At 44.4% G+C, this 22065-nt stretch overlaps 1 protein-coding gene across 1 annotated transcript in view; it reads right to left on the bottom strand.

Moving 5' to 3' along the window:
• The window catches only part of COL7A1 (collagen type VII alpha 1 chain), a 782081-nt gene that overhangs the window by 316794 nt on the left and 443222 nt on the right, over positions 1 to 22065 (bottom strand). The window contains exons 57-65 of the mRNA XM_069646196.1: positions 20340 to 20375; positions 20196 to 20240; positions 15706 to 15777; positions 15577 to 15621; positions 11580 to 11615; positions 7497 to 7538; positions 2382 to 2462; positions 1025 to 1060; positions 837 to 872 (exon numbers count right to left, since the gene is read on the bottom strand). Of these exons, the coding sequence (XP_069502297.1) occupies positions 837 to 872; positions 1025 to 1060; positions 2382 to 2462; positions 7497 to 7538; positions 11580 to 11615; positions 15577 to 15621; positions 15706 to 15777; positions 20196 to 20240; positions 20340 to 20375 (429 nt within the window). The remainder of the gene's footprint in view (positions 1 to 836; positions 873 to 1024; positions 1061 to 2381; positions 2463 to 7496; positions 7539 to 11579; positions 11616 to 15576; positions 15622 to 15705; positions 15778 to 20195; positions 20241 to 20339; positions 20376 to 22065) is intronic.

Raw genomic sequence — 22065 nt, 5'->3', positions numbered from 1 at the left:
ATCCTGGAGCCGGTTACCAGGGACATGGGTGCTCTTTTAAACACAATGGGCCTCATTACGAGTTTGGAGGCAGCCATGGTGCTACTAGCGCCATGGCTGCCTCCAAAATCGTGTCCGGGTCCGGGATTCTTGAATGAGGAATTACCGGGTCATTCCAACCTTGAAGGATCCGGTAATTCCTCATTCAAAAAACCCATCCCCATTCCCATTCGAGCCCCCATAGGGCTCAATGGGAACGGGGAGGGAGCTAATAACGGGCCCGTTAACAACGGTCTGACCAGACGTTCTGAGCGGGACCCGCAAGGGAACCTCGTAATAGGGCGGAATGGGTTTACCGGCACTGGCACCAATACCGGCCACCTCGTAATGAGGCCCAATAAGTAAAATGCAATTTCAATATATCTTTTCCATTATTAAGAAATGGTTTATCTGATGACGCTGGATGTTGGAACATGGCACAGAACAGAAGGACACAAAATAGGAAAGCATAAAGAATTGTACAAAATCGTTAAACAACTATTAGCAGCAGTATAAAATATACACTTATTATCATTGCTAATAGATGAAGCATACAGACTGAATGGTAGAAAGTGATTTTATTATTGTTATTAGAAAAACACATAAACAAATAAAAATAAAAAGGAAAGTTCTAAAATGGAAGAATTTTCCAATTTGGGGAGGGGTGATTATCAATGTTTTATCCATTGGCCACTACTCAAAATAATGGCATTTGTATACGTAGAGTAAGCGTTGTGCAGACTATGGCAACTAAATGAATATGCTGTTGCAAGCAGAAGCACATACAAGACATGCGCCTTGTGGCTTTGAACTCTCACCTTCTCTCCCGATGGACCTCTGTCTCCTGTGTCACCCTGTCAATGCCAAACACAGAGAACGTCACAATATTACAAAATGACGTAAAAAAAACACAAAGGTCTTGTGAGTGTAAATACAGTGTTAGTGAGTGAAACAGCACAAGATGGCCACTCTGCTTTCAGAACTTGAAAAATGAAATCAGACTTACCCGAGCTCCGGGGGGTCCCCTTGGCCCTTCAATTCCCTGTCAAAAAGGAAACATTTGATGAACTTCATATAATGATGATGTCAATTATGTTTAATGAACAAAATCTGTTATAAGGATACAATGTCGTTTCATCGACAGTTATTTTTTCGACAGAGGTTTTTACGAAAGCACTCATAGAAATATTTTGGGGGGGGTGAGAAAAGGCAGATAAAGGGTTGGGTGTTGGGAACAGTTAAGGCTGTTGAGGGGAAACCCCCCAAAAATAAAAAATAAAAATAGCAATGACTTTTTCCGGCAAAATGTTTTCGTAAAAACACCCGTCGTCAAAATGTCTGTCGATGATATGGGATAGAACCATTATGACCAGGTCAGAGGCAGGTGTATGCAACCTGCCAAGCTTGAGATGAAGACTCCCACGATATCTCACCAATGACTACACTGGCAAGGGGTGATGGGAGTTCTTGTCCGAAATATCTGGAGGGCCAAACATTTCTGACATGTTGGATAGGGGATATTTTACCCACTGTTCTTAGGGCGAAATGTGCCAAATCTGCAATTTTGGGTAAAAGTGTTCTCTTACTAAATGCTAAATCATGCCAAGACTGGAAAGTGTCCTCTATCAAAGACATCCATTTGCTCAATACCTGCGTTACATTGATCCAGTCCTGGATGTCCAGTGCTTACCTGAAGCTCAAACCTTGCAAGACTGAAGTCCTACTGCTGGCCGACAGCACCCAACACCAGGACATCCAAACCTGGCTCACTGATATGCACCTCGAGGGCTACACACCCCACCCCTTGCTAACACCTAGTCCAGACACCCTCCACTACCCACCCTACCTGAGGCTTGTGATCTGCTCCTCACTGTTTCCTCCCCTGATTGCTTGTAGATCACTTGTGCCAATTACCCGCCTTCCACTGTCCTATCCCCACTGACATTTTCTCTGCTTCCATCTCTGTGTTCTTACCGCTCCAATTGTAATGCACTCTATTGCGTCAAGAAGCTAGGTCCAGGCTCAATAAATACCCTACTACTAATAATCATAATAATGAAAAGGGACATTACCTTAAACCAGGGGTCTGCAACTTGTGACTCTCCGGATGTTTTGAACTATACCTCCCATAATCCCTTACCATTGACTATGATAGCTCGAGCTGATGGGAGTTACAGTCCAAACGTCTGGAGAGCCAATGGTTGCATACCCCTGCCTTAACCTGTCCTCCTGACACTGTGCATGCACCTGTTACCTCTTGCCATAAAACCACAGCTCTTCTGTGACCTTTTTTGTGGCTCCTGTCACTTCTGCACTAAAGACGGACCTCTCACCGTTGCACTCTCTGTACGGGTGGCACCTACCCTTTCTCCGGTCACACCAGATAACCCAGCTTCTCCTTTAGGACCCTTTGCTCCGTCTTCGCCGGGGTCTCCCGCATCTCCCTGGGAAAAGAAAAGGGGCATATTTCAGAATCAATGACATACAAGAATGGCCCGCAAGAAAAGAAAATTGCATTGCTTGAAAAGATTTGGGGTACATTTCTTACATTATACTGAGTGATTGAATACAAATGTGACCACCTTGAACTTTGGGGGGAAAAGGATTTGATTTTATTGTATTAACATTATAAGATGTATTCAATATATTTTAAAATATATATATATATGTGTGTTCATTATATGGAACTTTGTATACAGTTTAAACTGAAATACTTTTTCAAAAACAAAGAATGACCCCCAAGGTCTCATCTACTGGTGCTCCTTTTGCTATAGACAATTATGGAGTTTTTCAAAGGTTTGTTATCAACCATTTACCATACTTCCTCTTACGGGTGCAGGTGACAAACAACAATTGACGCAGTGCCCTTTTCAAATTTTTCTTGAAAATGCTGATTTCTGCAGCAAGGGAGGTGAGTCATGGGATAATTCACTGGTGACAGCATCTTGTCCAAATTGTTGAACGTGTGATTTCCACTGTCAAAGAATCTCGGTGTCAAAAATGTGTAAAGGTTTAAAGGCCTTCGGTGTGCTTTCAGGACATTGAGCGTTGTGAAGACACAACCACAGGAGTAGATCTGTGGCAGAGTCCTAAACTGCTTGAAATTGTGGTGCCATAAAGAGATCGCTGACATCACAGTCTGTGGAAATAGGCTCTGTGAAACGGGAATTAAAATAAGTTGCATAGAATGCCCTCCTTTAGTCCTTCTTTCCCTTTTACATAGTTTGGGAAAAAAACAAAGGGGTCAGTCATTTCCTGGCACCATAGTGTGGGAAAACACGTCTAAAGGTTTACACATGTTTTTACACATGTGTTATCCTTCTGGTAGATTTTGAAGTTTTTAGCAAGTAGAGGTGAGGCACAGAACCGCCTGCCCCATCTGATTTTGAGGCTGCCATTAATTCATAGAAATCTGATGATATCCAACACCATTTAGCGCCTGATAAAGGCTGGTGGATTTTATACGAATCCATTGTAAATGCCTACGCAAAGCGTACATGGCAGGATGCATTTACACTTGTTTGCACTAAAGAGAGCCAGTAATTAATGCATACACGGGACCACCCGCATTTCCATGCATTTATCATACTTCCTATTGGAAACTATGAAAGATGCACCCCCTTGCAATTGCCAGTACTTTTAATATTTATTCATTTAGGTATTATTGTGTGTGATAGTTTACATTAGAAATACACTTTTCACACAAAAACATGTTAGAAAAATAAATCACATTATTATCATTCTAAAAAAGTTTAAATGATCATACAAAAACAATTCCTAACTAGTACAGTACAACAGTTCATCAGTACAATTCATCACAGTTAATCCTATACAAACTTACAACTATCTTATACCAATTCTTCACTAAAAGTCCTACCTTCCTGTCACTTAATATTCATTCTTTCTCACAAGACCCAAAATATTAGCATAATGGATCCAGAAAGATTGAGTACAAAATATCTTAATCTCAAAACTCTGGTCAATACCCTGGCCCCCCCCAAAGCCACATTGTATACAGATGACATCCGCCCAGCATCCATCCTCAAGACCCTGCCTGCAGAAGCTCTCCCTCCCTAATTGGGGATCATCAACTGCTCCCTAACTCAAGGCACCTTCCCATTGACCCTAAAAACAGGACAAATCCCCCTTCTACTAAAGAAACCCACTCTGGATCCCGAAATCCTAGGTAACTATCACCCCATCACTGATTTTTCCTTCCTCGATAAGATCATCGAGAAAGCAGTAGCTGCACAACTGCAGCAACACATCAACAGCAGCAGATTCACGGGCATTTCGAATCCTGGTGGCCAGAGGTTCCAGGGCAATGACACAGAGGGGAAGAGACAGGAGGAAGGCGCCTTGTGGTACTTCTATAATAACATTTATTTAGGGACCATTTCTTGCATGGTAGCACTGATTGATAAAGATACTTTATTTTAACAAACTCAACAGATTGAATGCTGAATTTCTGGCTCCATTCTGTGCATGTAAATGAAACACACCCTGATAAACTCAGCGCACAGGAGAAATGAAGCACAGGCATTCTTGGCATGTGGAGCGCGTCATTGTAAGGCCATGACTGGTACATAGTGAAAAGAGTCCGCGTTAAGGTATGGGAGTAGGCAAGTTTAGACATGCATTGGACCTTAGAGTAATCAGCAGGTGTCCCATCAGGCAGCTGTCTCCTGATGGGCAGGAGGGCTGAGGCAGAATCACATGCCATGGAGAGCGAACTACTGTATGTACTATCATCAGCAGGTGAGAAATGAACAGAGGAGGTGATGCTGCAATGGAAAACCTGCTTCATCTCTCTTGTCACCTAGCAAGAGTTTCTCGGTTCCCTGGGTGAGGCAAAGGCATACCCCATATTTCTAAACCTTCCAGACATCACCTCTGTTCATATCATATGATAAGTCATTTATAACGCGCCTGTACACAAGTGTTTCTAGGCGCGACAAGACAAGGGAGGGGAGATAGAGGGAGGGAAGACAAACGATCTTACTAAGCCTTGTGCCAATCTGATCGTGAGAGTGCGAGAACGTGAAGTGCAAGGGGACAATGGGGGCGGGGAGAGTGCCAGGGAGAGTGGAGTGGAAAGCAGGGCAGCATTGCTCTGAGTAAGTGGAGCCAGGGTAGCATGGCTCTGGGTAAGTGGGTAAGTGCAAGGAGCGAGGGCCTCTGGAGGTTACAGTTACAGCCCCTAAGTGCGTGGTAGGCCCGTAAGCAGTGCAAGAGTGACTGCTCAAGAAAGAGCATGGTAGCCAGTGAAACTCTGAGGGTAGGCAAGCAACCAGTTGGTACAACAGTTTTGCTGTAGTCACTCCGAGTGGGACGGGTATTCCCAGACGTGGGCCAACGCCTGCTGGGCCAAGAGACGCAAGCTACACCTCACTGATGACACCCATCGAGGCCGATACATGTTTGGAGATGCTCGTGGTCTGGTGCAGAAGGGATGGGATTTGGGCCAGACTGCCCTTTTGGGGGTGGGACTAAGCCTGATTTGCATATGGTCTTTCCCCTTTCTGCAATGGCTTGGCAGGTGAAGAACGATGACCTGGAGGATTGCCCAGAGCAATTGCCGGAGGTTTAAGATTAATTCTAAACCTTCCAGCCATCACCTCTTTGTTTTGCTTTGTCACCCTGAGTAGGTATGTCCAGAAGTGGGTTCCGTGCCTGCTGGGCCTAGAAACCCAAGCGACTCCACAATGATGACACCAAATGAAGCTGAAACATGTCTGGGGATGCTTTTGGCCTCGTGCAGAAGGGATGTGACCTAGCAGTTCAGACTGCACTGCCACTTTAGGGGTGGAACCCAAGCCTCCTTTGCTTATGGTGTTTTCCCTTTCTATAATGGCTGGCAGGCAAAGAACGATGGCCTGCAGGGTTTCCCAGAGCAATTGCCAGAGGTTTAAAATTAATTCTTAACCTTTCAGCCATCACCGCCTTGTTTTGCCAAGACATATCCTTCCATAAATAATCTTTCCTAATGAAGAGATTAACTCTGTACAGTTTAGGCACCTTTCAGTCCACGTCTCACAATATGAGTTGTGGAGTCCCACAGGGCTTGCTCCTTTTCCCCGTTGCTATTCAACACTTGCCTGAAATGCTTGGCTGACATCGTGGAACCTAGAACCTCTGCTCTGCACCTCGATATGGATGACACCCAGATATCCTTTCAAATGGATATTAATCATGGTGACATTTCATAGACAGCCTTTCCCTCATCCAAGACTGGGTGAAAGGCAACCACATTTACCTGGACGGCTCTGAACCTTAAATAATGCTCCTCTTTGGCACTCATATCACTCCTCTTCTCCCGCTAGTTTGGCCAAGGCATGTGGTTGCACATCCCATAGGCATAAAAGAAATCCAAGGTCCTCAAAGTAATATTTAAGTCTAACCTGTTCTTCCCGATCAAGGTGAATGCTATTTCCATCCCCACAGGCCCAAACACATTCATCCCTATTCTTGACATGCCACACGCATGAGTGCTCACCGGAGCCATGCATCCCTGTGCCACAGCATCTTCCTGGGTCTTCCAGCAAGGTTTTACACCATCCACAACTACTGAAGTACAAAGCCACAAGGAGGACCCGGCATCTAAATTTACACAACCATGTCGCTCCAGCTTTGAAGGCTCTAAACCGACTCCCGGTGAAGCAGAGAAGGTATCTAGAGTCACCCAACATGATTCACTAAGCGACCACGAGACGCAACCCTGAACACGTGTCCCAGCTATGCCAGAACCAGACACCCTCAAGATCTTTAAGACCGGTTTCTCTTGGTAGATTACGCCACCGTAAGTTCAAAAGACTCAAACACAGAGGAAGATTCCTCTCAGCTCGGGGCTCCATCCTCTGGAACAACCTGATCCCAATCCTCAGAAACGAACCTCACTACAAACGATTCATAAAACCTTTTAAATCCAAACTTTGCAGCCAGCCTCATTCCCCTGCTCTCTTGTCTCCATCGCCCATCATGAGGCCATGGCGAGTTTGCACTTCGTTTATCGATCATCGCTTACTATCTGGCGTCACTTGCACCTCTTTTTACTAGCAGCTCGTTTATCCCGATGTGATTTGCACTTTGATTAATCTAGGATACTGTGATAGGTTTTCTTTCACCCTCTTCCCTCTCCGGTTACTCCGTTACACCCCCTCGCTTCTTCCCTACCATCTCGCTCCTTTATTGTGCCTTGAAGTGGGTTTGTGATGGATATGTGCTTGTGTACAAGTTGACAATACAATGAAACATGTTCTGCTTGAAGACCATGGTGGCCAACTTTCTTTAGTCGTAGACAACCAATGAATAGTGAGGACCTCTTGTGGCTCAATGCTTGGGTGCCACGCATGCATACAAATGAACATGACAATCGTAATTAAAATAATTGTTGCTTCCAAACATCTGCCAGTCGTCTTCTTTTACAGGGTAGAATCCCTTACCGGAACCGAAATAACCACTTTAATAACTTTGATTACCTTGTCGCCTTTTGCGCCTTCTCCTCCACGTTCAGTAAAGATCTGAAAAATATTGAAAAAAATACTGGAATGAAAGAATTGACTAATCAAGTATTTATTTTGATGTTCCTCCAGACTCATTTCTCCCCCACCTCCCCCCGTCCCTTACCAGGACACACAATTTGTGTGGGGTCCCTAATGTGCTGCTAAGGAAGGGGGCTCCAGTCAGAAGCAAGGCAACAACTTAAAAGTGCAGAATTGCATTTTAAATACAACAAAACGTTGCAATTGCTAATGTATATAAAGATACAGAACAAACAGGATTGCCTTTTGTTCGAATACCGGGTTACTAATAGCAAACTCAAGGGCAAACATCTTATGAACCTTGGACGAATGAAAATTGTAGCTGCTGGGAACCTAATTTTCTCCCTGCAAGTACAACAGATATGCCCACTACTTAACCCACAGTTGTGCTATCTCATCAACTGTGCAGTTGTAACAAATAGGACACACTGGTTAGTGACCAGTGTTTAAGTTAAGGAGGCTACGTATACTTATCAGCGATTAACCGAACTAAAGGAAATACAACAAACTACTAGATGTAAATGATGTATCCAAACACTTGTCTGTCAAATGTGGAGCGTTAAACAGGGATAAAGTTAAATTAGAAGCGTTAGCGGGTGCGCATCCAATCAGGTTGCTCCAAAACCGGGCTTAATCTAACGATCCAAGCATGGGTTCGGAGCAACTGGAGTCATCTGCGCACTCACCCTCCACCAGGTGCCATCTGTTCCCCCTACTTCCCTGCCTCCTCCAACATCTCGAGCCCCTCAACAACCACACCCACTCTCCTTATGTTAACACAGCTCCCGGCACGGCTCCTCAGCCAGGGCCACGCCGCTTTAGCCATCGAAATGGAAGAGGGCCTACGAGTGGTGCTCCGCCTTCCATTTCCATGACAACTATGACACTTACTTACATCTCCCTTGCCGCTGCAAACGAAGCAGCATGGCTGGGTTTTGTTTTTTAATTGCTAATTGCTATTAGGAGTGGGTAAAAATTGCACCGGCAAAAGGGAATTGATGAAATTTGGCAATAATGTTATTTATTGTGGCTTAAATTTTGGTGTTCGGCGAAATGTCATTTTTGTGTGGTCACAGACACACAAAAGAAAAAGGGCGAAATATATACATATTCTGCTGTGTGGGTGAAATTGGCAGATTGGGTGAAATTTGCCAAATGTTGAATTTTAGAACATATATATATATATATATATATATATATATATATATGGAAAAAACATTTGTTAAGGGACGTTAAGGTGAGAACTTAATGTGACAAGACCTATAAAATTCAGCTAAAGCCACCTTAACTTCATGCCCCCTATTACACAGTTTAGGACCACACTATTGACATCATTTATGACATACACAACAATCATTTGGCCTCATTACAATGTTGCCGGTCCAGAAACAAGGGTGCTGGTAGGCTCATCGGCACCCTTGTTTCCGGACCGACAAACTACGTGTTTGCCTGCCGTGGCCGCTGTGCCGACAAGTCTGACCCTGCCGGGCGCAGCGGCCACAGTAGGCAGAGCGGTCACGGAAGCACCGGCACCATTAGCAACGGTGCCTGTGCTTCCGTGTCCCCACTCTTTTAGAGTCGCATAGGATTCTATGGGAATGGGGACGTACAATTTACCGGTGCCTGACTTCCTAGGCTACTGGACTCGTAATGAGCAGGTGGCACCGGGAAGTCAGGCGCCAGTAAATTATTACGGGTCTGGCGGCAAACCGCTAGTAGCACCGGCAGAATTACCGCCGGATCCGTAATGAGGACCAATGTATTAAAAAATTGGATACTATTTACACATTACTTTTACTTAGTATGTGTTTTATATACATTTTAACATGTTCATCACTTACAAAAGACACCCAGAGAGAAATATACATCTATGTACATGTTTTCAAGCAGATGTTGAATTTTAAAACTGTTCTATATGCAAGTATGAAAATTCTTCAAATATATCCTAATACTTAGTTGTTCCCTGTTTTAAAGCACTTCTAATATAATTTAGAAAATGGTACGTGTACACATTTTTCTTACAATAAAACAATTGAGTATTTATAATTTGTACTAATTTTGTTTGTAAATGTATATACAGATTGTATTATAATGAACATGGCTTAGATATATTTTGCACAAACAGGAATATTCCAAGCAGTGTGAAATTTATAATTCAGACATCATCTTTTACCAACTTACTACAAAGGAAAGATTTGCAAGTAGTGATAGTAGCTGTTTAATGTTTTAAACAATGACTCGTTGTTATGAACTATTCTAAAACGTAAATATCACATTTGTCGAAACGTAAGAGTGGTCTAAATATGGGCAAATAGTAGAGTGATCTTATGTAGGATGCCATTAGCTAAATAGTCATTGATGACATTTATGATGCAATTAGCAATGTCACCACTGAAGCCATAGTGATGCCATCCGTGAAACCATCTGTGCTGGCATATATGATGTCATCAGTGATGTCACCAGTGATGTCATCCTTGATGTCTTCATTGTGGTCATATGCAGCGCAACAGGGGGTGCGAAGTTAAGGTGACGTTAGCTGAATTTCAGGGGTTTTGTTGTTCTCACCTTAACTTCCCTGCAACTAAAGCATTTTCCTTGAATTTCAAATGTTTTGTTACAATGCATTGCTCACCTTAACGTCCCTACAACTCAACTAAAGTTTCTTCATTGAATTTCAAGATTTATTTCATTCCATAGATTTTGGAACACTACCAGACCACTAGCCACTTCGGCCGTGGTCAGTGGGCACCTGCAACCCATCGCACAAAGACATCCATCTACCATAACTGATTTTGACTTGTTTTGACAGTGGTATTGTTATGTGCAAAAGATTGCAGGCTTCAAGAACTCCCAATGTTTTTAGTTCATATCCTTTATGATTCAATTATTTGCTGAGGATCACACACTTTGGTTAAGTAGAGTGCTACAAGACCCTTGTTTTATGGCCGGTCTCTTGGTGACTGTTGGGATACATTGCATGGCCCCAACTAACTGCTTTTAAGCACCACATATTAGTGAAACAAATGACCGTCTGCAAGAATAGCATATGCCCAGGTACTTTTGGCCCTATAGCGAAAAACAAAAGCTGGCACCCATGAATATACGCACAGTAAGTGAACATATACCTTAAAATGAAATATGCAAATGAAGTTCACTTGACCTTCCCCTTAGAAGAAAGTGCGCAAGACAAAATAGCATTGAACTTTAAAAAAAAATTATGGACACCAGGAACAATAACCTGAGCGAGGAGTAGTTCCAATAAATATGCTGGGAAAGTATAAAAGGTGCTCACCTTTTAAACCCAGCAATCTGTAGTGAAATATTCCCTGGAAACCAAAATCCTAATACAAAACAAGTGCTTTCGGGTAAGTGTCTGCATTGGAAACATGACAACCTGAGTAAAATCCTGGTAACCAAACACTTGGAGCAAGCTTGCCCACCTCAAATAAAGGCTAGGGAATGTGCCACCCTCTGAAAAAAAGCTGCGCTCTTCACCCACATGTGTCCTTTACTTGTGCTCTGAAACCCAACCACAATCAGTGGAGAACAACTGCACCAATGTCCAGGATTGAAAACTCTCTTGCCACATCGTTGGCACATATTCATGACTTAATTGCCCTCTCCTTTCCCCTCCTCACCCACATGTCTGGCTTTCAACAATAATCTGCTTTATAAAGATAACTTGAAAAGTACACATACTATAGTGTCACTCAAATACAAATCATTATCAAACTATGTTAGACAAAAAGTGAACGATTGTGGCATTATTCCCACCCATGTTGACTGGGAAACTACACATATCAGAATGCAATTCAGCAAAAGGCAAAAGCATGGTCTCTAAGTGCAATACTTTCAAGGACTGACATGAGCATGATTTAAAAATAAATAATGGGGATGCTGGAAGGTGTATGCCGGAAGTGGGAGGGGGCAGTGATTCTAAGATATGTGTGGTTTAGGAGTAATACATTGGAGCCCAATCCCATGACAGTGGGAGACACCAAAAGGAACCATGCAACCTACCGTTTTCCCTGGTGGGCCCTGGGGGCCTTGCGGTCCCTGCCGACAAAAAAAGAAAATTTATGTTATCATTGAAGTTTAAAAGAATGCCATTTTGTACAAAATATCAATGTTACTTGGAGTGGAAAAGGGTTTTCTTTAGGCTAAGATGGAAATGAAATCAGTGTTACGAAAAAAACATTTGGGACACATTTGAATGTAATGTTGGAGTATTAAATTCAGAGTCAACAGTGAAAGTGTGCGCCTCCATGTGCAGTGACCACAAAATGTAAGGTTTTGTATGCTCCTTATATGCAAAATACCCATGGCCTTTCTCAGCCTAATGGCCAGAAGCACAGAAAGCAGAGAGGCTGTGATCCGCATCATAGTGGACACAACAAGCATGGCTGCTAGGCCTCATGAAAAGGTGCTCAGATCCCCTATTCAGAAACTAAAGCAGAGGAAATGTGTTCCACTAGAGTCACCACTCAAAATAGCTCTCATCCTTCTGCCAAAAGGTTATAGGTTTTCAGTAATTACCCTTACTCGATAGACAAGAAGGCACAATGGAATTTCAGTCACACTTGATAACAGATCTTGATCACATGTTGCAACACTCTGATGTGGTGTGGCACAGGAGGTAACATTTGGTATGACCAGAACTCTTTCTCCTCTTGAAACCACACAGTTCTCAATTGTTACACTTGACATGATGTCTGTTACTCAAAGCCAGATGTGCTAAGGGTTGTCAACTCCAGGCCTCGAGGGCTGGATCCATGTCGGATTTTCAGGATACCCCTCATTAATATTCATGGAATACATTTACATACAATGGTTCTAAAGGTATGCAACGATTTGCTTATGAATATTAATGAGGGATATCCTGAAAACTCATCAGGTTTCTGGCCCTCGAGCCCTGGTGTTGGACAACCTGATACAGATTTACCTAAACAATTGATATCCAGCTATCATCAGAGGGAGCTAAGTAATCATAGAAAGTGGACTGGATGTCAGCTGCTTCGAGTAAGTGTTCCAGGAAGTATTCAGCCGAAGCCAAACAGCTGGTTTTCAACCGAAATTCAGACGAATACATACTAAAAGCCAAAAATACGAAGCACCCTTATTTTAGTACATGATCTCCTATTCAAATATCAAGGGTAACTCCAGACTAAGAGCTATGTAACCTGAAGGAGAGTCCCCCCCACCCCCCTTCGCTGGTGATTTTGACAGCTCAGAAACATGAAGGACAGCTTCACTGTCTCAGGTGTTTCTGAGGACTTTACAATCTGAGAGAAAGCTCACTTGTCTAGAAAGGCACATCTATTGACAACCTGGGACATTACTGAGAGCTGTGCAACATGAGAGGTAGCTGAAGTGCACTGCTATGCAGACCAGTAAGAACTGCAGGGACCACATAGGGCCATGTGTCAGGAATATGAACATATAGGCCCAGTAGGACCAGCGCTATGGAATAGCAACATGGATACAGCGCTAAGATGAGCAAAAGAAGCTCTCTAAACGCACAGGGCAAAAGCCTTCTTGAAGACACACAGTTTAAAGGATGCTTTCTCCCACCTCCTGCAGGATCCCATCACAAAGCCCACATTGAACAGGCACCCTTTGTGTGCTACATATATAGGGTAGGATAATGTGTTGTGTTTTATATAGCACTTCATGACACATTTCTTTGGCTTCTTAGTGCTGCTAGGTGTTCATATTAACCAAGTTTAATAGGACTTCGTGTTCTGACCTTAGACGGTGATGGGTTGAATTCGATTAGATTTGAACAGTAGGTCTGTGTAACTCGAAAGCCAGTTCTCGCGTTTCTTTTATTATTAAAGTGTGTTGACAGTTTACAATTACATTTTTTACACATACAGTTATATTCATCAATTACATATTTAAGTCTATATCATTTCATACATTTATGCCATCTTAAAAAACTAAATTTAAAAAGCCATGTGTAATGGATAAATCCTCGTTTTTCACGATTTACCAAGACGAGATTTATAATCCGACAATACCAAGGTTGCTTAAAACACCTTCTCAGCTTGCCCAGCGCGTACTCATGGCTATAATCTATGGCTATAGTCCTCTTGTTTCAGGTGTCCATCAGGTGATGTTGGCAGATTATAGAACTTTAGTGGCCAAGAGCTCTGTTTAGTTAAGTAATACATTTATAGTAAAGATATCCTTAATCGCTATGCATAATCAAGAGGTAGTCCTATTAACCTGTGCAAAAGGTTTTTATTGATGTATTTAAAAACAACCACAACGTGTATCACACTACTAGGCGCTGCTTCCTTATATTGAAAAAACTAAAGAACTGGGTGACCTGAGGTATAGCCCTGCTGTTTCGGCATTCTTGAGAGCTATGTAACCAGATGGATAATTTAGCTTCCTCAGGACTTTTAGGACAAATAAAAGATAGCTCACATATAAATGATTCCACTGAGAGCTCTGTGACTGAGAGATCGCTCTGCTGCCCCAGCCATTACTGAGAGTGGTGTAACTTGAATGATAGCTCTGCTGCCCCAGTCATTACTGAGAGTGGTGTAACTTGAGAGATAGATCTACTGCCCCAGTCGTTTCTGAGAGCGGTGTAACTTGAGAATAGGTCTGCTGCCCCAGTCATTACTGAGAGCGGGGGACACTTTCACGATAGCTCTTCTGCCCAGTCATTGCTGAGAGCAGTGTAACATGAGAGATAGATCTGCTGCCCCAGTCGTTTCTGAGGGTGGTGTAACTTGAGAGATAGACCTGCTGCCCAAGTCATAACTGAGAGAAGTGTGACTTGAACGATAGCTCTGCTGGCCCAGTCATTACTGAGAGCAGTGTAACTTGAGAGATAGACCTGCTGCCCCAGTCATTACTGAGAGCAGTGTAACTTGAGAGATAGATCTGCTGCCCCAGTCATTATTGAGAGCAGTGTAATTTGAGAGATAGATCTGCTGCCCCAGTCGTTTCTGAGGGTGGTGTAACTTGAGAGATAGATCTGCTGCCCCAGTCGTTTCTGAGACGTTGTAACTTGAACGATAGCTCTGCTGCCCCAGTCATTACTGAGGGCAGTGTAACTTGAGAGATAGATCTGCTGCCCCAGTCATTACTGAGAGAGGTGTAACTTGAACGATAGCTCCGCTGACACAGTCATTACTGAGAGCAGTGTAACTTCAGGGACATCTTAGAAGCTTGAGGTAATGCTGTGTACCTCAGGTAACAGCCCAGCCCCCTGTCAGAAGTCACTGAGTTGTGCCACACAGGGATAGCTCATGTTTCTAAGGTGAGACAGAGAACTTTTAACCCATATAATAATAAATAACCATGGCATGTTGCTGCTGTTTCAGATATTACTGATCCCAGTAAACTGTGGTCAACTCCTTTTTTTTATTTAATAAAGAATTGCTTGGTGATTTTCGGAGGTGCCACGAGCCACTTCCAGAGCGCTACGTGATAACAGGGATATCTACATGATTACCTGGCACCATTGGGACTCCAGGGGGCCGGATAGTTGAAAAGGCAGTCCCCTAAATGTTGGTTGTCCGAGCCAAATAAAGAAAACGTCTAGATAACCAGGCTCATTGGCTTGTATGTCTTATCTGGCGTTTCTTTACTGGAACCAATACTATAACCGGCAATGGAGGAGCCGTTCATTAGAGCCTCCGGCTTAACAAGGTTTCCGGTTAATAAAGATTTCCCTGTATCAGGGAAATGCATAACAGCCAGGGCTCAAGTCGAGGGTACATGCGGGTGGACCGAGTCCCCCCACTTTTTTCAGGAGTCCCCCCACTTTTTTCAGAGAACACCTTGATATGCTAATTTCTGGTGATGTCATATTCAATTGGTATGTTAATGAGCCCCCGCCCCCCACTTTTTTTTAGGACTTGACCCCTGATAACAGCATGCTTTCTTGAAGCACAAACTAGTCCAACAATATTCTATTTTTAGCGATGGGATGAAGCACATTTCTATGAGCCAGAAAGAAACTGCCCTAATCCACAGGCAAGGTTCAGAATGTACTCACTTGCTCGCCTCTGTCGCCTTTAGCCCCAGCTGCTCCTGGACCGCCCTATCAGGGTAGAAACGGGAGACGGTGAAACAGACAAAGGACGCCTGTCAGGGCCGCAACAAACATAAGGATCAAGTCACTTACATTCCGACCCGCCTCGCCGGGCTCCCCCGCGTCCCCTTTCTCTCCAACGATACCCCGCATTCCTGGAAGACCCTGCAATGAAAGAGACCCTATAAGGACAGACTGAAAGCAAATAGGTTCTTCGCAGGGAGGGAGCGGTTGTGGAGATGACCGCTAACCCCGGTGGACTCATATATACAAAATAGGGAGATTGGTGATGATAGAAGCAAATGCCCACGTGCAAATACCAGACTGATGGCTTCAACAAGTATACAACACTTCAGTGAATGAAGCAGCTTTTGTTGGAAATTATTATGTAAATGTGTTCATGGCTTACGGATAATATTAGTTTCTGGTTACCAGAGTACCATAGTTTAAATAGCAACCATGCCAGAAACATGTTAACCAATTACATTGTGGATCGGTGGGTGGACCAAAGGCTGGTCTTGCTCATTGTTGCTCTTGAAACAATAGTGATTCACCCTGAGGCAATGCTTAGAGCAGAGACGTGTGTGTGTGTGAAATGTGATGGGTCATGGTTGTTAAGGAGCCTGAGCCTACGTGGTAGGGAGACCTGTCTTGAGTGTTTTGCCGATGTGAGAAAGACCCGGATTGCCTGCTTGTCCGGGTGTGTTGTGTTCCGTTCTTGGGTGTGAGTTATGGACCAAGTTTTGACTGTTCTGGTAGTTGTCTGGGTGTGTGGTTCCATTCTTGGTGTTGCTTAAGCAATAAGTTTTGACTTTTCTGGTGGTTGTCTGGGTGCGTGGTGTTCCATTCTCTGGTGTTAGTTATGGACCAGGTTTGGACTTTTCTTGTAGTTGCCTGTGTGTGTGGTGTTCCATTATCGGGTGTTAGTTATGGACCATGTTCTGACTTTTCTGGTGGTTGTCTGGGTGTGTGGTGTTTGATTCTCGGGGGGTTGCTTATGTACTACGTTTTGACTTTTCTGAAGGTTGTCAGGGTGTGTGGTGTGCCATTCTCGGATGTTAGTTGTGGATCATGTTTTGAGTTTTCTCATGGTTGTCTGGGTGTGTGGTTTTCCATTCTCAGTTTTGACATTTCTAGTATGGGAGATAGGCAGTAAAAGTCAACATTTGTTCTGGCTAGGTCTGGTTTGGCTGCACATCTAAATGTGTATGTGATGTGATGAGGGTCATTCTATGATATAGTAGCAGTGAAGATCCCAAGGCAATGTACTTCGGTTCATGTAAGAATAGATAGAGGAAAGCTGTCAAGGCGAACTTAGTAATGGCAAGGATATCCAACCTTTTTTAAGGTCTTCATCAAATGTGCTATCCTGTCGGACGAGATGAAGCCCATCCAATCGGTGGATGAGCTTCATCTTGTCTCTCTACTTCATCCATGTCCTCCTTTTAATTGTGATACACTCACATTGTAGAGTGAATGGAAGGGCAGGGACGTGGACTTCTGGTACCACCGTTGTGGGGGGTGCCCAAGTAGAATGGAGAATGGCTTGGGAGCATGGGCAAACAGATTTAAACCCAGCTATGGCCTTTCCTTTTTGCTGCTATGTTCCTTCCTGCCCAGGTGTCAGGTTTTCCTTTGAAAGTAAAGCTCTGAATTAGTCTTGTTGGCGCAGTGATCAGTGATCGACCATGTCTGATTTTGATCTCGTTCTGTTGTGTGGTATGGTGGAAGGCAAGGGATCTTTTTTGTCATCTGTGACTCGGACCTGTGCATCAAGAATACTAAGAAGACTATTTTCATATCCCAAGGTAGTGGGCAGGGGTGGTCTGAATACTTTGAGGTCTGTTGGCCATAGATACCAGGCTCCTGCAGTGGGAGGACAGCTGGACATAGTGACCCAGTTCCTTCTGTAGTGAAACGATTGGCCATGGAGACCCAGCTCTTGCTGTGGTAGGATGGTTGGTCATGGAGACCCAACTTATGCTGTGGCATGACTGTTGGCCATGGAGACTGTATGGGAGGATAGGTCCAAGAGACCCCCCTCCCCTGCAGCCCCCAGCTTGTGGAGTCCATGGCTCGTCGGGGGTCCCCCCTGCCACCAGGGCCCAGGTGGCGGGTGGACCACTGGCTGCAACATTGACCAAACGTGCTGTATTAAGCTAGGCCCTGGAAACCATTTTGTGAAACCAGAATGACATGAGCCCCTGTGCGCCGCAGCACGGCCCCCACCCCTGGAGAGTTCTCACTTGTCCCCGCGGCCGCAGCTCCCTGGGAGATCCGCTGAGAGCCCGTTCCCACGAACAGGCGGACATGAGCTAGTGCTAGAAACAAACACTGTAACATTCACCTTCCGTAGTGTATCACTGTCCACAGTATGACCCGGCCAGCAGGGCCGGGGTGGAAAAGAACTGTAAAATGGTCTCCCGACAAAAGTAGAGACCCCAAATACTAATAAGCAAACTGCCTGTGATGAAACTCTTCTCTCCATGACCTTTTTGATAACTATGTAAACTCCATGAAGATGGAAGAATGTGTGTTAATGTGGAATTCTGGTTGAAATACCCATATCCCCGTAGCTATGTGCAAATGGTAGAAGTGTCCTGGGTTTTATGTTATATGTTTCTCCGAGAAGAATGTACTCCAAGGCCCTATGCCATAACTGAACTAATGCTGCTAGAGTGCAACGGACAACAAGTGCAACCGCATTGGGAGCTCATGTAACTTGTGTAAGAAAACGCATAGAATGTATTTGAAAGTTCAAGCTCACCATGTGTCACTACCATCAGTCCCATTGTCCAGTTGTTCCTGCGTGCTCCACCAACCTTAATACTACCTCGTTTATCGTGCATGCATAGAGTGTAACAAAATGTCGTGGTTGTTAAATACTTAACATATAGTCTACAATAGCAACATTGGTATAGGTAACACATTTTTTAATGGCCATATAAAGGCACTTACAAAGTAGACATGTAAGCTTTGAAGAAAAAGCTCAATGAGTATTGTACTGTATGTGAATTATTATGTTTTTTTGTATAACCTGCAAACACACGAGGAAAATACCATTGTGGGCATATCCAAGGCCATTTCCCCTCCCTCCCCATTGAAGCCTGCCAGATGAAAGGCAGAGGACCGCGATGCTCTGCCTCACCTCCCCCAATTCGGCTGGAGCCGCTTCAAGCATTCACGTACCCCCGCAGCTCACATGGCCACGGCCAGCCACCTGAATTATTTACAACCCAGCAGTAAACCCCGGCCATAAACGCAGGCCAAAAGGTGCCCTTTCTTAGGCCCCACGACCCACCAGCTCACCCCAGGTTAATGGCCCCTGTAAAATTAGGACGCCCAATATTATAGCAACACTGTAGGAACACATTCATAATGACTTCTAACGAGACATGATAACTTTGACAGCTCACCCCTTGCCCTGAGACCCAACCTCATGACCTATGATACCCGGCCAACAGGATGATGGTAACCATGTATTTATGAATTACCGAAGGACCCCACTCTAGGTGCATTCCTCCTGTGTTGCATTAACCTGTAGAATAACCTATTGTAGGATTTACAGGGAAAGATAATATTGCAGTATTGAATGAATGGGGTGTGCGTGGCCCTTAGGGTAGAAAGCCAAGGAAGACGTTTGTCAATGACAATGGCCCGCCTGGCACAACAGCACCGCCCGGATGAGCCCAGCTGACCTGCCCGGCCCACGTTGGAAACCAGTGACGTCCACCAACCACGGCGCACCACATCACAGCTGCACCTATAGTTAACCGTCGCCACCCAATCCCCACGAGAATGTGCCCCCTATAGTGTGTATGTTCTTATGACGCTTTTTGTAAATATATACGCCTGTCTTTGCTAGTGTCAGACAGAGCGCTCTCGGAGTTTGCAGAGTCCTTTGCATGCCCTATTTTGACTTATATAAACTCCCATTAAGCTCACCCGCACTTTGTCTTAGCCTTATTCCCATCTTGGGAGAGTCCATTATTGTCTTTCATTGTGAGGGAGGATTGTGCTACCGGGGGACGCTCGCCTTCAAGACCAAGCTCATGCTATGGCATGACTGTTGGCCATGGAGACCCAGCTCTTGCTGTGATCGGATGGTTGGCCATGGAGACCCAGCTCATGCTGTGGCATAACTGTTGGCCGTGGCGATGAAGCTCATGCAGTGCCATTGCTGTTGGTCATGGAGACCAAGCTCATGCTGTGGCATGACTGTTGGTTATAGAGACCAGGATCTTGCTGTGGCAGGAGGGTTGGCCATGGGTACCAAGCTCATACTGTGGCATGACTGTTGGTAATACCCCTAGCTTCTATATCAGGAAATGAGTGGAAGGAGGTAGCTGTGTTCAGGAATCATCATGGGTCATGGATGGTAGGACTCGTCCATTAACCCGACAGTTGCCATCCTCTGGTCTGTGTATGGATTCTGAAGTCTGGCGATGTCTTTTGTTGCCGGCAATACCAGAACATTGGAGAAAATGTACACCATTACTGTTACTTTTGTATGCATTGCTTGTCTGCCTGGTCTGAGGAGCCACTGCCATACTCTAGCCTGTTTTATGGCAAACCATACTTACCCTAGGTCCTCTTTCCCCGTTTTTGCCTGGCAGTCCGGCTTCCCCCTGTGCCAAGAGATAGAAACATGTAGAAATGAAAATTGTAATAAGTGTGTTAAGAATCCTCTGGTCAAATCCTGAAAGCAGTGATGAAGCGACACTTACCGGAGTCCCTTCATCCCCTTTGTCCCCGCGCTCGCCCTGCATTAGGGATGACATATACAGATATATTAGAAGTGAGCATATAGGTTTGTTCCAGGCACATAACCGTGACATATTGTCGACAGGTGTGAGGATATTCACTAGGTAAACAAATCAGGGAATCACGAGTTCTTCATGAAATCATTTTGCCCAGAAGATAGTGTGGGTGCCAAAATAGAATACAGCAGGAATAATTAGGCTGGCAAGGTGCTTCCCTCAAATGAAGAAACTGGCTTCTGATTGGGTTTAGATGCTGAATGGTCTGGTGATATATCAACAGGCCATTGACGTGTTTGGGCTGGGGTAGAGTCTGTTCCCTAGACATGGTTGACATTTGACAGACTTTTAGTAGCCCAGGAATCACCCAGAGGAGCCCAACTCTGTTTGACGCCCAGTGACTATAAGGAGGAGTGAGGTTTTAAGTGGGAATTTCACTAGCTGACCACTTACAGATGCAGTCATGCAGTCCAAAAGCATGGGCAGAAGCACAGTGCATATGACCTGTGCCTCAGAGTTACAGCCAATTATATAATGGCTACTTTAAGGCCTGGTTATGAGTTTTCCAATATTACCTCTGGTAATTCAACCAAACTCAACAAACTCAAAGGTACTCTAACGTGCATAGACTACTTCACTGTGCAGTGTTATGCTAGACTATACAATACAAACCACAGTATACATAATGCTACTGTAGCTTACTCTAGTGCACTGCACTGCATTCTGTTGTACTGCACCCTACTTGACCTACTCTATGATTTGGGACTCTACTATGCCTTACTCCACTTCCTTTCACTGCGCCGTGTTCTGATGGATTCTACTGCACACTACCATGCTCCAAAGTAAATACATCTACTATACCTCACTCTACTTTCCTGTTCTACCCCACTATACAGAAATGTATACAACCCTACCTCATTCTACTTGCGTTTTCTGCCTAACTCCAATGTACAGAACTCTATTGCGGCTTACTCGTGTTTGCTGCACTGAACTCTATTGTACTGTACCGGACGCCACCTACTTGATGCTAGAGAACATTGCTGTACCTTACTGTGACCTGCTCTATTCAATAGTACCGTTCTAAACTCCAATTTACTATGGTGGGCTCTACTGGACTCTACACTACGTACGCACCCCAAGGTAAAGAACTCTACTCCATGTCACTGTTCTCTTCTGGATTCAACAGCTCCTTGCCATACTCCAAGGTAAAGAACTCTACTCCATGTCACTGTGCTCTGCTGGATTCAGCAGCTCCTTGCCATACTCCAAGCTAAAGAACTCTACTCCATGTCACTGTGCTCTGCTGGATTCAACAGCACCTTGCCATACTCCAAGGTAAAGAACTCTACTCCATGTCACTGTACTCTGCTGGATTCAACAGCTCCTTGCCATACTCCAATGTAAAGACCTCTACTGTACTTTACTCACTGTGCTGTGCTCTGCTCCCTGAGTTCTACTCTCTCCGACTACACTGAATTGTACAAAACTGCACTGTACCTCACTCACAGCATTCTTCTGTACTTTACCCCACTCTACCCTGCTAGTATAAAGCGGTACCACCCTCAACTTCATTGTGCTGTACTCTCCTACCCGCTATCTGCTGTTCCCTTAGGTGCTTTGTCACAGCCTATTCTACCTTCCTTAGTTTCACCCAACTCTCCAATACTGCATTCTACACTACCCTTCTACTCTC

This window comes from Ambystoma mexicanum, chromosome 2p, assembly GCF_040938575.1.
Source record: "Ambystoma mexicanum isolate Mex_15411 chromosome 2p, UKY_AmexF1_1, whole genome shotgun sequence".
Classification (NCBI taxonomy): Eukaryota; Metazoa; Chordata; class Amphibia; order Caudata; family Ambystomatidae; genus Ambystoma; species Ambystoma mexicanum.
This window is presented reverse-complemented; position numbering and strand designations above follow the sequence as displayed.